At 35.4% G+C, this 16,814-nt stretch overlaps 1 protein-coding gene across 1 annotated transcript in view; it reads right to left on the reverse strand.

Annotated features, from left to right (window-relative positions):
* Nucleotides 1–16,814, reverse strand: part of Cntn3 (contactin 3) — a 354,703-nt gene that overhangs the window by 239,140 nt on the left and 98,749 nt on the right. Inside the window, exon 3 of the mRNA XM_034512693.2 lies at nt 1,523–1,649. Coding sequence (XP_034368584.1) covers nt 1,523–1,649 — 127 coding nt within the window. The remainder of the gene's footprint in view (nt 1–1,522; nt 1,650–16,814) is intronic.

Genomic DNA, 16,814 nt, shown 5'->3' on the forward strand with positions numbered 1-16,814 from the left:
ACCTACATGCTTATCACTCACATGGATTCCTCCCTCCCCCCTCCCCATTTAGAGCTCTCTATATAAAAGTTTTCTTCTTCTATGGGCAGAACTAGTCGTTATAAGCTGTCAGACATCTTTAGAAATGTGTGAGAAACAATACTTCCAGGATGGAATCTTCAGCAAATGATCTCTTTATTTTTCTCCACAAAGAAGAAATATTTGCAGACATTGCATACACTAAAAACAATTTTTCTAGCTAGCTCATAAAGTCAACTTCTTGTTTTCTTTATGCTTTTCATATTTCTATAGTAAGAAGTAGAAGCCAAGTGAAGACTTCATTGTATCCTTGACTCTGTTTATTCAAACCAGTGAACATGTATGTTTAATGCATATTTTTCTTGAAAGTACACAGTAGATGCTCCTTAAGTACACATTCAACACATTCAAGTGACTAACCTTAATTACTTCCAGGTGCATAAATCTAAAAGTCTTTTTCTAAGGCAAGCCTGACCCACATTAACAAGAATTTTTGGAGTCTATTATTTATATGGCTTCAGAGAGCAACAGAGGTTCAATAAGGTCTAAATGGTGACTTTGGAGTTGTAGGCTTCTATTAATGTAGGAGGAAGATGCTTCTTCTGCAAAGTACAGGAATTGAGTAAATAGTATTGATGCAAATATTAACAAGCACTTTGAGGTACACGTTGCTCTGAAGGACCTCATCCAGCCACTTCGATGGAAGCAATGTATGCTAATTATAAATAATTCATCTCTTCATTAAATTGGCTGCCCTAAGTATTCATGAGCAAAAATTGTTACTATTTTGACATTTAATCAAACTACTCATCCCCTCACATAATCCTGATCACTTTCCAAATGTTGACATTTTAATCTTAAGATGAAACTTCAATTTTTCGTCTTCACTTTTATACCTTTTTGAAGTGTGTGTGTATGTGTGTGTGTATGACAGCTGGGAGTTTCAGTGAACAGGATTTTGCATAATTTTAGAAGTAAGGATTTTAAGGTGATTTTTAACCGTCTGATTTTAAAAATTATTCTCTCTTTAAAATACTTTAAAAATGCATTTCAGTCTCCCACATTTAATAAACCTCCAAACACATATCCAGTATAAGTAAAGAAAAAACCCAATGTATCTTAAAAAGAAACCAAAACAACAGCAACAACAACAAAGAAAACAGAACAACAACAAATAACATGGATCAAATACCACTTTTTCACACCACTAATGAATGTGTTCATGATATCTTTGTAACTTAACTTTTAACCTGTAAACTTTAAAAATTAAATTACACCATAAACCAGTGAAACAATGAAACATACTTAATAAACTTTCTGATATTTTTCCTTTAATTCAGACATGATGCCTTAAAAGATTCAAATGTTCGTGGAATTGGTTCAGTTGAATATACTGTAGAGCTATAGCATCATGTATCAACTACTTCTTACATGGCAAAATATTCTGAAGCAAACTAATTACAATTGCCACATTTTATTTACATGTTCAAATTTCCCACAGTACCTGTAATGAGGTGAAGGGTTGCCTCTTGCTTCACAATTTAATGTTATTTTTTTATCCTCTGAACCAACAGGGAAAATACTGTTGCTGGGCTCTTTGATAAACACGGGGCCTTGTAAGAGAAGCTCACCTGTATAGTTAAAGGAATAAAATAACAAGAATAAATGAAAGGTCTTATATAGGGTGCAGTTCAGAATGTAAAATAACGAATAGCAACTATCGTTTACTCTTAACTGTCCCTACTTCCCAGCAAGTACCATGCGTTGTGAACACTGCTTGGTTAAATAGCATCTGTCAATCCATCCTCAACAGTGAGTGAAGTCCGTGAGAAGCAGCAGTCCACAAGAAATGCCACCATATTTATTAATTCATTTCAGTCCACAAACAAAGCTATAGCATTTACTTGCCACAACAATGCCCATATACTACATGCACATTTTCTTTGAAGAATCATTTCATTACCAGAAATCTTTTCTATTATATAAAATCCCTTTGCAAAATTAAGCTGAAATGAAAACCCATCACGTTTCTCATAACATTTGAGGAATATGTATAACTCATGGCTGTTTGCCCATGTTTATTTTGCCTTGTTCAATGAAGAAATACCCAGGATTCGCTGGGATATTCATATTCTTCATAGCAAATGACATAAAAGGATGCAGACATGACTAAGTGCCTTTCAAAAAGTGTTCCTACTTTAGGAGAACTGAAATATTTTTTAAAGGTAACTGTCACATTCACACATATGAAAACAAAACTCTAATTGTCCTAGGTGTTGGGAAAGGAGAAAGAGAATGTTATCACAAAACAGTTATGCAACTGAAATTGTGTAACCATTTCTAGAACAGTTTTAAAAACAAATTCACAAAAATTTTTTAAGACCTCTCTCCTCTCCTCTTCTCTCCTCTCCTGGAATGCTCTGGCGTTTCTCCTGACGTTGAGATGGCAAAATAAAGACAAAGACTAAGAGAGTCCATCAAATATAAGCCAAAAACAAGACGAGATTGAATAGTTTCAAAAGCCTCTGAGAGGAAGAACTTACATTTTATATGCTTCAAACAGCAATTAACACAAAAGAAACATCTGCCAGAACAATGTGGATCACAAACTTACAACATGAAAACCACAATAATCATTACAATGAAAGGTATACAAGTAACTATGTATTGGGATGAGTCCTCACCTCCCTGATGCAATATTTAATTATCAAACTGCTCTTAGCCTGAGTACCGCATTCTGTCCTGGACACAGAAGAAGAAATCTAAGCAAAGAATGGTTAGGTTACACAAATTCTTTCACCCAACATTTCAGAATGCCATTGTATACAGTTTAGAAAAAGTTACTGCAGGGCTCATGGAAAGACATAGCTTTGCCTTTTCTGTAAAGCATTTGGTGCCCTGATTCTAGGAACTGCCCTAGACTTCTGTAAGATAATGCATAGCATAGCTTATCAGTGTGTTTTTGTTTAATGTGGTATATTAGTCATTTTTCTGGTTTTGTGATAAGATACTATGACCAGAACAACTGAAAAAGAAAATGTCTCCTTTGGCTCATGATTCTTGAGCGATAAAAATACATCATGGTGGAGAAGCATGGCAGCAAGCAGCATGTGTGGTTGCTAGGGCAGGATGTTGAGAGAGGTCACACTCTCAACCATAAACACAAATCAGAGAGAGTGGACTGGTTATAGCAAATCCCACCACCAGTAATGTACTTCTGTTGCAAGGCCATGCCTTTTAAACCACCCCAACAGTGCTATCTATTGGGAACAAAGTGTTCAAATATCAGAACATTCTTACCCAAACCTCTACAAGGAGTAGATAGCTATACTGTCTTTGTCAGGCTAGACAATATCTTTGATGGAGAACAGTCATACCAGAATGACCAAACGTGTGAAAATGTGTGAAAGATTTGAGTCTCATGTCATCAAACAGAACTGGAGAGTGAATCGAGCCACTTATATAACCATTAGTCAGACCAGTATAACAAGGCCTTGAAGCCACTTGTAACAGTACCTCTATGTTTTTCTGATCTATAACACCACAATCATTAAAGGTGTTTTACTTACAATTATGATTTAGTTCAAGAAAATGATAGATTCCAGAGTCCACTAAAGAGATACAAGGTAGTGTCTAGAAAGTTCTAATGCTAAACATTTATTGTTCTTTTGAGAGGGTAATATGTTTCACTGCTGGCAAAGACAAAGTCCAATAAACAGGTATGTTAACAACAACAACAACAAAAAACCCTTTCTAACCATAAGATATGTACATACTACCGTTATACTGTAGACAGTGCCTACTTTCAGTGGTTCTGCCAGATTTTCAAGTTTACTGTGGTACAGAAGCAGCGTGTATTCAGTAGAGATCACAATTGGACTTCTAGATTCGGATCTTTAATGAAGCTGAGCTTCAGCATTGAGTCTCAGCTTTGAGGCTGAAGTGCGATCTCAAGATTGAACAAGGTAGATGGTCAGTAGAATGGTGTGTTGGCACCTTTCAACTTGCACTGAGTGATTCTACTCAGCATGGGTCAATGAATACCTGTGTGATCGCTAATAATCGGCATCTAAGCCATTCCTGTACTATGGCTTCTGGAACATGCCACAGCCTCAACATTAATCTGGATTGTATAAACAGTTGAGGTTATTTGAAATATATATGAAGTATTTCCCACAATATCTCTTTATTGGGAAAGATCACATTTTAATAATAAAATCTTTAAAACTAAATAGAAATTACTAATAAAATGGGACAGGTTAATCCACGCTGTATGCCTAGACAACAGACAAAAGCTTGATTGTCTTGCATTTGAATGAAATTGGTGTTAAGGGGATGCTGAGATAAGCTGCTCTAAACTCTTGTCAGCAAAATAACCTTAGAAGAATCAGACTATGGCCGTGGCTACCCATAAGGGAATCTGTAGCATTTTCTTCAATTAGTTTTGATCCTCAAAAGGATATGTCCTTTACCCATGTGGATGTTCATAACAGTCTACAGGAAACTGATATATAACAGAAGGTAGCCTCTTGCCTGATTAAATGTATTTGATGTAACATTTAGATTGATGTTGAACTTTACATTTTGTGACAGGAACATTTTTTTGATATGCTACCCTGTTTGCAAAGCCCCATTTTTAGCTTTACAGCTTAAAATGAAGAATGTGTAACACTGCTGAATAAGACTAAGAAGTCCAAAAGTTTTATCCTAAGGTGTTCACCCTCCTCGCCTCTTGCCCCTAACAGCCACAGGCAACTAGAAATAAGTGCCTCTGAATGTAGATACAAGCTCCATGGGCTCCTAAGGTAATGTCACATAAAAGATCAAAGTGTACTCGATCAATTCTAATGGTCACATGTCATACAATTTTTATGTAGACTGACAAAGAAAAACAGAGAAGGGATTTCACGCTGTTTGCATTTCCTTCCCCAAAAGAAATGAAATTCTCGAAGAGTCAAAGTTACCTTTTAAATTCCCAGGGAAAGCAGAGAATAGCCAACTTCTGCCCTGCTGGGTTTTGCCATATATACATGAAGAAAAAGATAGTGGAGTCCGTTTCAATGAAGACAAATGCTCCCCAAAGTAGTCATGAATGTAATACCATTAAAGGCAGAATTCAAGAGACATGCATCAGAATTGGATTCTTCCATTTCCTTTCTAGATCACTGTCCTCCACAGAAAGAACACTAGCTTTGGTTAAGGAGTGTAAAAGAGTATGTTGCCAATTAGATGAGAGCTATTCTGGGCCACATTATTCTACAGAATAAAACAAATAAATATGAAGACAGTTTTCAGCTATAAGACACTGTTTGCATACTAGTAGTATACATCTATTTTGTTAAGAAAGAATGACCAAAGTAATTTTTATTATATAATTTTGAAGTTATAAAAGTATAAGCGAGCTAATCTTAGTATAATACATGTCTGTGATACATTTTTGAATGTAAGATGCATATAGCATGTGAAAAACTACACATAATAGACAAGGTAAATTGGCCTACAGCATCTGCTGTATCCAAATTCTGATGCTGTAAGCCAAAAAGCAAGACATTTTCAGGACTGACTTCTTCTGGAGGCCTTAAGGGGAGGATCTATTCTGTATTTCTACTTGGCATTATGCATGCTCATCTTTTCTTCAAGTCGCTTTTGATCTTCTCTGTGTGTGTGTGTCTCTCTCTCTAGGCTCAGACTCCCCTCTTTTGCAAGGACATCATTTATAATGATTGGCCTACAACCTCACAACTTGGCGAAAATTATTGATAAGTAGAATAAGGTCTTTTGTCAAGAAGCTCCCATTAGAGTAGGTATTTATGGTGAACTTTTTTTGATATATTGTGGAAGCGGGACAGCAAGATCCAGGGCATGACAAAATCAAACGAACAAACACAAAAACAAACACAAAAACAAAACAAGGGAAGGTGAAATAAAAAAAAAGGTGTCTTGTTGCTGTTGTCTTGTTGCTGTTGTTCATAAGTTGACAAAATTCTCCCTGACCATTCATTATTTTTATAAAGACCCAGAAGGAAATGATGAGCGCTACCACCATCATTTATACACTAGGAAGGAAGTGTACACACATATGTGTTTATTTAGGTGCATATATACTTACATATACATACATACATATATATACATATATGTGTGTGTGCCTATATGAACACATATTTAAGATATATACTATAATGAATATACCAGAATAACAGAAGATGGCAATGCAGCATGTTTAAGATAAGAAATGAGAAAGGAAAAGGAAATGATTTTCAGATTTAACTTATTTTTCTACTTCCCGCATGAGGAAATGTTAGGAAGCAATTAGATTAATGGAAAAGTGCTGCAGTCTGGCATACACTCTGTAGGACAGTTTGAAAACCTGGCGCCAATATAAAGTAGCAAGTCTTTAAACTGCTAAATTAAGTGTCTAGTACTTCAGTCTTTATGTCCTGCTCTGTCCATCAACAGGAGAACAAAAAACACATGTGAAATAATACTCAACAGTCAAAGATTTAGAATTAAAAGGGATGGTTAGGCTTCACTGATACTAGAAATAAATGTTCAAGTAAAGTAAGCTTTCTTGACACATGATCTATTTTCATTAACCAATAATTACTTTCATCTTTTAACCTCAGTTTGCTGAAGTAAACAAAGCAATGCCAACATACTAAAACCTTATATCCATAATAGTTTACACTGAGGATACTTCCATGCCAGAAGTCGGCCCTAGTAAAATGACAAAATGTCTCATTTATTCTTGTAGACTGATATTCAATCTGAACAACAGTGATGTAGAGTTAAAGAATGTGGATGATTTCCGCAAACAGGCTGTCATAGAATTATTTTCATTTAATTGATATTTCTACTTGTGGGGACATTCTTTTCGATTGAGAGAAAAGGATGCCAATCAATGCAAATGCCATATTGTAAGATATACATAAAGCATTTGAAGAAATTACAGATCAAAAAGATATAGGTTGAGGTTTTGAAAACTTCAGTGTTTTCATAGTTCTCTCTGGTTTATTTAAATGTGTACCATTGTCTATAAATATGATATAGTAATTCTGATCCCCAAATTATCCCTTTTTATTGTATGGTTTAAGAGCAAATTCAACTTAGAAGAAGAGGAAGAAGAAGAGGAGGAGAAAGAAGAAGGGGGGAAGAGAAAGTGGCATATTGGTACAAGTAGAAGAACAAGAATAAGGAGTATGCTATTGTGAGGTACACAATGTGCATGGTATACAAGGAAAATACAACATGGCCTTATTTATTGGAAAGAAAAAACCACATACATTCTCACTATTACAGCAGCTTTCATTGTGGATCTTTGAAATGTTCACAAGTTTCTCGCAATATGTGGGAAAATTTTATTAATCAGTTTCTCTTGAGACATGTCTTTAGTCTCTTACTGTCAAAGATTCTACATTTATGGTTTTTATTTTTATGGTATAGTCATTATTATATTTATGGTTTTTAATTTTTTTCACCAGTTTTGGGTCAAAGCTTTGGGGGTTTACATATTATTTTCCCTTCATATATTTTGGTGATGTGTTCTATCAAACTCTTGTTCAAGTTCATTGTTCCTATGACAATATAATTCTACAGAAAGTAATTCCTATTATAAATTGCTGCTTACAGAGAAATGATTTACCTAATGGTTATATTTTGCTGTATTTCTGTAGCTATAAGCTATTCTAGAAAAGAACCTCACCTCAAGTCAACAGAAGCCAGTTTTCTGTTTGTAATGGCCTATCTGTTTAAAATGCTAACTCTACCTGTGTGTGTTGGAAGTGTGCATACATGTGCACACGGAGAACAGAGGAGTATGTCTGCTGTCCTGCACTGTCACTCTCTGCCTTTCTCCTCTGAGACAGTGTCTCTCAGTGAACCTCACTGCTCTTGTGCCTGTGCCCCACCCGCATCAGTGAGGCTACAACTCCATCTGGCTTGTAACTTAGTTTTGTATGAGCACGCTGAGATCTGACCTCAAATCCTCATACATACACAAGGAGTACTCTTATCTGCTGAGCCTCTTTCTTAGACCCAAAGTACAGGCACTTTCCCTCATCTCATGTCTTTCACAAACAAATACCTGCTTTCATATTGTTTGTTTTTAACGCTGACAGTGATTAAACTGTGCTCTCTATTTTGGGATAGAATGAAATTATGGGAACAATGACAGGAAAGGGAGACTTTCCCATACTGGGTCGGAAACTAGTAGGAAGGGAGATTCTCAAACTACACAGACTCCACTGCTTTGAGGTTTTATAAGTGGCCCAGGATTAAAAGTTGACTTAAGTACAAATTGCTGTATATACAATATTCATTTATATGCAGCATAATATACAACTAATAAAATAGTTTTCGTGAAATAATACAAATCCTTAAATTGCTGTAAGCAGTGCTTGTTGTTTTGCTTTTTCTTTTTATTCAATCGCAGTATATTTTCTTCCACCCAACCAGCTTTATCATTCTCTATTTCTTAATCCTAGATATAAATTAATATCATCACTCATTAGTATAGTCTTTATTATGTATGCCCATACAGAGTATGTATGTAAGGGGGATGTTTGCACACATATAAGTGTCTGCATTGGTGGCATATGGAGATGACAAAGGACATTGGTCACCCTTCTCTTTCACTCTCCGCCTTATCCTTTTAAGGCAGGATCTTCCAATGAACTCAGAGTGACACTTTAGAAAGCACAGAATTTTGGGGTTATGATGCATTTGGGATACACTTGGAGCTGAGATCTGAATTCAAGAGCTCAAGCAGGCAGTTGTACCCACTGAGCCATCTCCCTCAACCATCACTGATGCATTCTCATTCACCATTTGACAACCTCTAGTTCAGACACATACATCTTTTTCCTACAGTATTGCCAATTATTAATGCTTTAAAAAGAGTGGGTGCCATTGCAAGGTATTTTCTACACTGATTTATACATAAATAAAACAAATCATAGCAATGAATAAAAATATTAAACAACCAGCACTTTAAAACTTTCTCAAAGGTCCCAAAATATGAGTCTTTACTAAACCCACTGATCTGAAGTCTCCTGGGGATTCTGGGGTAGAAAAGAAAAACTGTGGGTTCTCACAAATCTGTCACATAAAGAGACACACAGGATACTCAGTGCTGCATAGTATGTAACTGCCTCTATTCAATGTTAATAAAATACATGTTGATAAAGTACATGTTCCCAAGTGTCAATATTGCCCACTGACTACTAAGTTCCACGTGAGATATACTGCATTTATCAACATAACTAACTTCAAGTCAACACAAAGCCACCAGAATAAAACTGGCCATACCAAAAAAAAAAAAAAAAAAAAAAAAAAAAAAAAAAAAAAAAAAAAAAAAAAAAAAACCATTTATTGATTTCTTTAATATTGGCAGAGATTATAAATAATTTATCTTTGGAACTACAAATAAAGTTCAACTAGGAACTTCCCATGCTTTCTACTTCTGGAAAACCATTGGGCAGTAATATACAAGCAACAAGAGGATTGTGAAAGGACCCTGGTATGCTTACAAATATCCTTCATTGGAGTTAACATTCGGCAGTCATCTGTTTGCACTGCAGATTCTTACAAAACTGTCTGTACATCTTAAACATCACAACATATTTATCAGGGTATACTGCTATTACATTTTTTAATCCCCTGGCCCATCCCTGAGCCTTATGCCTTCAGAAAGTAGTAACTATATTACCAGATATACCTACACATGTACAAGTTGTGTATATTAGAATTATTGGTTAATCAGCATCAGACTGCAAGTCAGCCTCTGTGCCTGTCTGCAGTAGCATTAGAAATTTTTTCAGCTAACCAAAGGCTAACTAGCAATTTCCAGATGACAACTCTTACCAAAGTATTACTCCTCTAATTAATATATGTCTTATACTATAAAATAATCATGATAAAAATTATCTTTTTACATAGAAAAGATAGTTCAATTCCATAATTATGGTATTTAAAAAAATACAGGGAAAGAAAATGCAATATCCTCAGAGAGGCATCTACTGTTATTAGTTGCTTGCTTCTGTTTGGCAGATTTTGGGCTCTGGTCACGTACACCCAATCCACTCCCTTCTGAGTACTGTAAATGTGGTACTACACAGGAGTAGCTTTGCTGGAACTCACACATAATAGCACTCTCAATGGCAACAGCACTCCACTAGTAATCTACTGCAGAACTGAGTGCTGAAGCAGAGCCCATTTCTGGGTTTTAATGACTTGTTTGAAAGTAGCAGCTGCCTTTGCCATTAAAACAAACCAGAATGGGCAAAGGTTGAGCTTCTCTGCGAGGATGCTTCAGTCACCAGGCCTTACAGGATGCTTGCTGTGGCAATTTACTTTCCAGAAGTAAAGTGAATGCAAGTGTCTTGAAAAATACACTGAAACCCTCAAAAAATCAGTTACATGAACTACGGATTTATTCAGAAGAAACAAACACCAAGTTCTCCTTTATTAACCTATTCACTACGCTGGTTACTTCATGGCTACACTCGATGAAATATAGGATTGCCCACTACTTATTGTTCCCCTCAAACTGCATTTCTCCCAACAGGTCCCATTCTCAACATCATGTCTTTTTCATTATGTATTACCCCTTTGATGTGCATGAGTGTGGGGACATAAGTGGATTGTGAACAACCTATTCCCTATATGGTGTTCATAAGTGTCATGCCATTCTTACAATTAGGATAAATGTTCTAACATTAGGTTACAACAGGAGCATTCAAGCCAATCAAATGACTGACCTGATTTCCCCATTGTTTCCTTATACATTTTTATTTTTATATGCATGGGTGTTTTTCCCACTTGACTATATCTCTACTACTTGCAGGTAGTGCCATGGACACCAGGCAAATCCAGACAAGAGCATCAGATCCTCTGAGACTAGAGTTATAGATGGTTGTAAGCTGTCACGTGGGTGCTTAGAATTGAATCCAGATTTTCTGGAAAAGTATCTAGTACTTTAATGCTCTGAGGCATGTTTCCCGCCCCCATATTTGATTTTTCTATCATACTCAGTTGAGCAAGACTGTCCTTCCAAGGTGCTTCTAATCTGAAATTTTACAATTATATGAAAAGAAGATAACCTATCACTAGTGTTTAGAAACTGTGACTTTCACAGCTGCAACATTCAGGCACTGGATCACATTTATCCTAAGATTCAGATTTAGATTACAGAATGTCCATTTAAACATTTGGAGATGTTGAAGATAAATACAAATTTATGCTTTTGAAGAAGAAATAAGCAATCCTAAATCCAGCAGTGTGGCAGGCGTTCCCTACTTCCACAGACCTCGGCCACAGAGGATGAAGATTGCAGGAATATCAAAGAGTAATAAAGTGACTCTGATAATCAACTAAGTTACCTAGGACTGAGTCATTCTGTTTTCTGCCTTAAATGCTTTGATTTTTTTTTTTTTAAGCGCAAAATCTATTTTGAGAGGTAAATTCCAAATAATACAATTTTATCAGAAATTCAGTTCAGTAAATTGGATTGCACATTTTCCCAAAGCATCATAGTTTATAATTTGGGTGTAGGCTATGCCTTTTATTCCTTAATCTATGCCTTTTGTGCCCTACCTCAGAATAATAAAAACCTACCTTAACATTGAAAACATGATTAACACTCATTTAAAAGATAAAGAAATCATGCTTTATGATGAGTGTTGAAAGTATGTCACATGAGCATGCCATCTGGATTTGGACAACAGGTGAATTAAAAGTATAATATTTCATGATATCTGACTATTACATGGCCTTCTAATTTTCATGTCTATAAAACAAGAATCACTTGAGTTCAGTAACACTCATGTGTTAATTGTTTCATGTGAAACTTCTGGGTTTGAATAGTTATGTTGAGGGCCAGATAGCCTAAAAAGTGTGAAAATACTTATTATCTAAAATGTTTGGGAAATGTCTATTAATCATTCTTCTTAGATGATATGATGGTATGTGTCTATTAGTCCATTCATCAAGAAGGCAAGGCAAGGCAGTATGCACAGTAGCCATTGGGAAAGCTTTTCAAGATGGACTTCATTAGAGTATCAAGCTGTATTTAGATAAAATAGATACGAACTTCCTTCAGTATTTCCTTACTTGCAGGTTTGTTAACCAGCATCTCGACACTCAGTTCTATGGTATAGAAATGATGCAACTAAGATGAAATGTTTGATGCAAAGACTAGCAGTTCTTTAGCAATGAAATAAATGGAATTTGACATTAGTGCATATTTTTTGCTTAGTGTTGCATCAAATTTTGAATTATATCTGAGGAAAGTAATTTACAAGAAGGTAGTGTAATAAATGACTTTATTCATCACAGCTCTGTATCTCCATGGCAAGAAAAATCTGATGGAATAGTGCTTTCCTTTATGTGGTTAGGAACACTGGTACCTGGGTTCAGTTACCTAGTTTAGTGAATATGTTTCAGTATTATACCTAAAACCAAAGGTGACTATGAATTTGTGGAGGGTAGACACTTAATCACAAAAGCATGGGTGGGAATATTAATATTGCTCCATGAATCAGTTTTGAATTAGAAAATTCAACAAGGGTTTAGTCTTTACCTTGTACCCACAGTACTATGGAAGCTCAACAAAATAAACAGTAAAGAACTGTCAGAGACCTCAAGAATTGGGAAAATAAGTAGTTTCATATATATTGTTGTGAGCTGATCTTAATTGTCTCTATTGTCCTAAAATAGGAAATATGGCCACAATATTGAATATCCTGAACTCTCTACATGGCACAAAAACAACAAAAAATATTTATAAAGTCAGGTATGGCCACATGTATGCCACAGTAAATGATATCGTTCACTTAAAATTTGATTTTTACTCAGGAACTCATGCAGTACAATATTCCATAGACAATGATTCACACTACTCACACAATTATATCCTATCTATTGTCATTTCTCTATATTTTTACAGACATTTGAACTTGGGTATTACTTGCATAAGTTCATTTGTTATTAGAATGGAAGATTCTTCCTTCCCATATATCTGGAAGTAAGTGCAGTACTGTATGAACCTGTAAAGGGACAATCAACTGTACAAGTTTATTTGGAGATTAAAAAACTGGGAGCTTTACTTTGAAAACTTAGAACTAACATAAATCACATATAAATGCTGCTGCAAGACTTTGAACCTCCCCAGGTGACATGTGAAATGACTGTGCATGTTGAGAGTATTCACAGAACAGACTGAGCCCTTGGTGTTGCCAGTATAAAATAAGCAAGTGACACACTTAGAATATAGGTGCTATTTGAGTGATAATTTATTAGTGGTTGATATTTTATTAGTGCTTTTATGCCCATGGGTGACACTAATCAATGTTACAATGGCAGCAGGTGATCCAAAAACTTCCTGAAAGCCTAATTCTTAAACATTAGCAACCTTCATAATTCCTCCTTGTATGTGAAACTGGGGAAGCAAATAGAGTTTATATCACTTCAAAACATGATGTGCAGATATCAGCAACTATTTATAATGGCAGATTAAACATCCAAGCCCTAGATCAACACACAGTGAAGTTGTCTGGATTCAGATTCAGAGAATGTACATTCTGAATCAGCACAGTGTGAAAACTTCACCCAGAAGCAACCCTTTGCTTCTTTCTATTGACCTTTTCCCATAACCAAATTTTGGGGCTTCCATGTTCATGCAGAAAGTTCAAGTATAAAAGCCAAATCAATGCCCCACCAATAAAACACATAAAAGTACAATCGGGACTACTTGGAACACAAATCAGCCTAAATAAATAGGAATTGATGTCACTTTTATAAAAATAATTAAAAATTCTAACATTGTTACTATAGTTAAAATATACAAATTGTTTTGTTTTTAACTGACAGCTGGCAATGTTAGTTTTGTCGACAGAATACTGTTAAATAATAAAATTAATCCCAGAGGTGTGAAGAGAAAATAAATACAAATGCAGAGATGAGATAAGAGTTTAATTCCTCAGTGGTCAGGCAAAAGTTTGAAAAATATAGTAAGTTTAATGGCCAGCTATAAGGAGACAATTTTTTTAAACAATTTTTGGTAATATAACAGTGCTTGCATTCATGTTTTTTTCAGTGCTTACCGAATATTAAACATAGATTTATCAATGTATTAACCAAGTTTATCTAACATAAATGAAGTAGAGAGAGAGTGAGTGAAGCTGAACAAATGGACCTAAAATATTTCTACTGAATATTCCTCCTAAACACTACAGAACACACATACTTCTCAGAAGCCCATGGGAGTTTCTCAAAAATAGCCCACATACTAAAACACAAAGTAAATCTCAACTAACTTAGAAAAACAGAAATAAACCTGTATTCTCTTTAACATTGGTATAGTACCTGGATTCCATAGCAAAAGACACCCCAGAAAATACAAAGCCTCATAGAGATTAAATAACAGAGTATTGAATGATGAATGAGTCACTAACCAATCAAGGAGAAAAAAAAATAAGAAAGTTTGTAATGTTGAATAAAAGTGAAAACAAAGTATTCCAAATCATCCGGGTTAGCGTAAATCATTTTTTCAAGTACTTAGATTTCCAAACTTTGAGAGATGGGTAGAATGTATGATCAAGAATTACTTTAGCAATATACAATATGCCTACTCTTCTTTCCAAGAAGTCTATTCATCAAGAAGGCAAGGCAAGGCAGCAAACACAGTAGACATTAGGAGAGATTTTCAAGATGAACTTCATTAGAGTATCAAGCTGTATCTATCCTTCAGCTCTGTTCAAACTTTTGAAATGATAACGTGATATTTTTACTCTCCAAGTTCACACTCAAGAGCCAAGCAATATCATTATTTTAAAAACCTTGTAATATTGTCTGTGAGTATGCAATTTTTATTTGCACTGCTATCCCATGCCACATACATGTACTTGAAACACAAAACAATGTATGTGTTTCTTATTTCTCTATTCCGTATCAAGCCCATTAAAACCTTTCTGAAATTTAAAACTTTCTAGAGAAAGGCTTGTCTGTTCGAATAAGTAGCTGTATGACTGAGATCAACCACCTAAACAGGTAAACATGTTTCTGGAGGCAGCTCCAGAAACACACACGAATGTGTATACACATATGCATACATATCCAGATAAATGTAATTCAATGTTATTAAAACAATTTGCACATTAACACATATCATATCTCCTTTGTGCTTAAGGAGTAAGTTTGGCCAAGAATTGTGTCAAAGTTGGGTAGCCAAACTATAGTTATAGTAGCCAGCCATAACATAGGCATTAAAAAGGCAGAGTCAGGAGATCTCCAAGACAAGCTAGCTAGGTAAGACTAAACAAATCTCTGAGCTTAGGGTTTAACTGAGAGGCCTTGCCTCAGTAAATAAAGTAAAGGAGCAATGAAGAAAGACACCTGATATTAACATTGTGTGTGCACCATACACATGAACATACCTACATACATACAACATGCATATACATGCAAAAATATATTCGTTAAAGTTATAAATTCCAATAATATAGGGCTTCCAAATCACAAGCTCCAGCACATTCTCTCACTCTATCTCTCTACTTCCAATTCTAAAATATCTCAACTTCTGTCATCCTCAAGCCTGAGGAGCGTGAAGAGCCTTCCACGTGTTTGTTCAATCTTTCTTCATTTCTATATCAGAGCATGGGATCTGGTCTTTCTCCTTTGATTAGTTATTCCAAATCTTATTTTAAATACTTTCACAGAGTGTACTCACTGTATAAAGTCTCCTCCACCTAGATCCCTTGCTCTGACACTAGTAGATACTGATAGAGGTACAGAGATCTAATCTCCTGTAGACAGATTCCAGCTCCTGCCATTCTGACATTCTTCAACCACTTCAACACTATGAATATTGTAAACAATTCCAAATCTCTGTCTCCTTCTGTTTCAAACCTTCAACAACTATATCCCTGACTTAGAGTAACCATGGAATTGCTCATCAGTTTTGACTTTATCATCTTTCTCCTAGTTAGTGTTACCTTTGTACATCAACTGCCATGGGTTAGGCATTGTTGTACAGATTTTTTTCCTGAGAATTGATACAATCCTTTCTGGAAAAGGAGGGAAGCTCCTGAGCCTCAGAAAAAATATCAAAATGTGCAAGGCTCTTGAGCTTAGAAACTCACATGACTCAGGTGGCTCCACCCCAAAGTTAAATGTGCAGAAAACGCTTACTAAAGGGAGAAGGTGTAAGTATGAATGCCCATTTCATCAGTTATTGCCCATACTGGGGTAGGCGTCTAGTGATCCAGCTGCTTTCAAGTCATCCATGCTGTAGAAAGTAACCCTTAAATATAAGAAGTTCAGCAAGATAAACTTGGGTGGAATTGATATTTTTTTTTTAATATGTCATCACTGCACTAGGGTGCATCATTCGGATGTCCTTATATCCCCACAGGTAAAATAATGCAACCAATGCATGAATTACACTACCCTCCAAGCACCTCTCATCATTTATCCTTCCAGTCTAGCCCATGAAGATTCTATTGGAGCAAACATTTTAGAGCAAAGCTAGAATGGTAGCACACACCAATCTTTAGGCCTGACAACTGTTTCAAACTATACCACCAAATATAGTTTTATTCATGATATAAGACAATGTTAATTTTTCTAACTAAAAGAAAGAAAAAGATCAAAGAAGTTAATTTAGTTGTATATTTATGTAACTTCAAATTTGTAACATTATCATTTCAACATCTGATCTGTGTAAAAATTTTTCATTGATTCTTTGTGAGTTTTATACCATGCACCTCAATCTCACCCATCTCCTTGTCTCTCCCTATCTA

This window comes from Arvicanthis niloticus, chromosome 9 (assembly GCF_011762505.2).
Source record: "Arvicanthis niloticus isolate mArvNil1 chromosome 9, mArvNil1.pat.X, whole genome shotgun sequence".
Classification (NCBI taxonomy): domain Eukaryota; kingdom Metazoa; phylum Chordata; class Mammalia; order Rodentia; family Muridae; genus Arvicanthis; species Arvicanthis niloticus.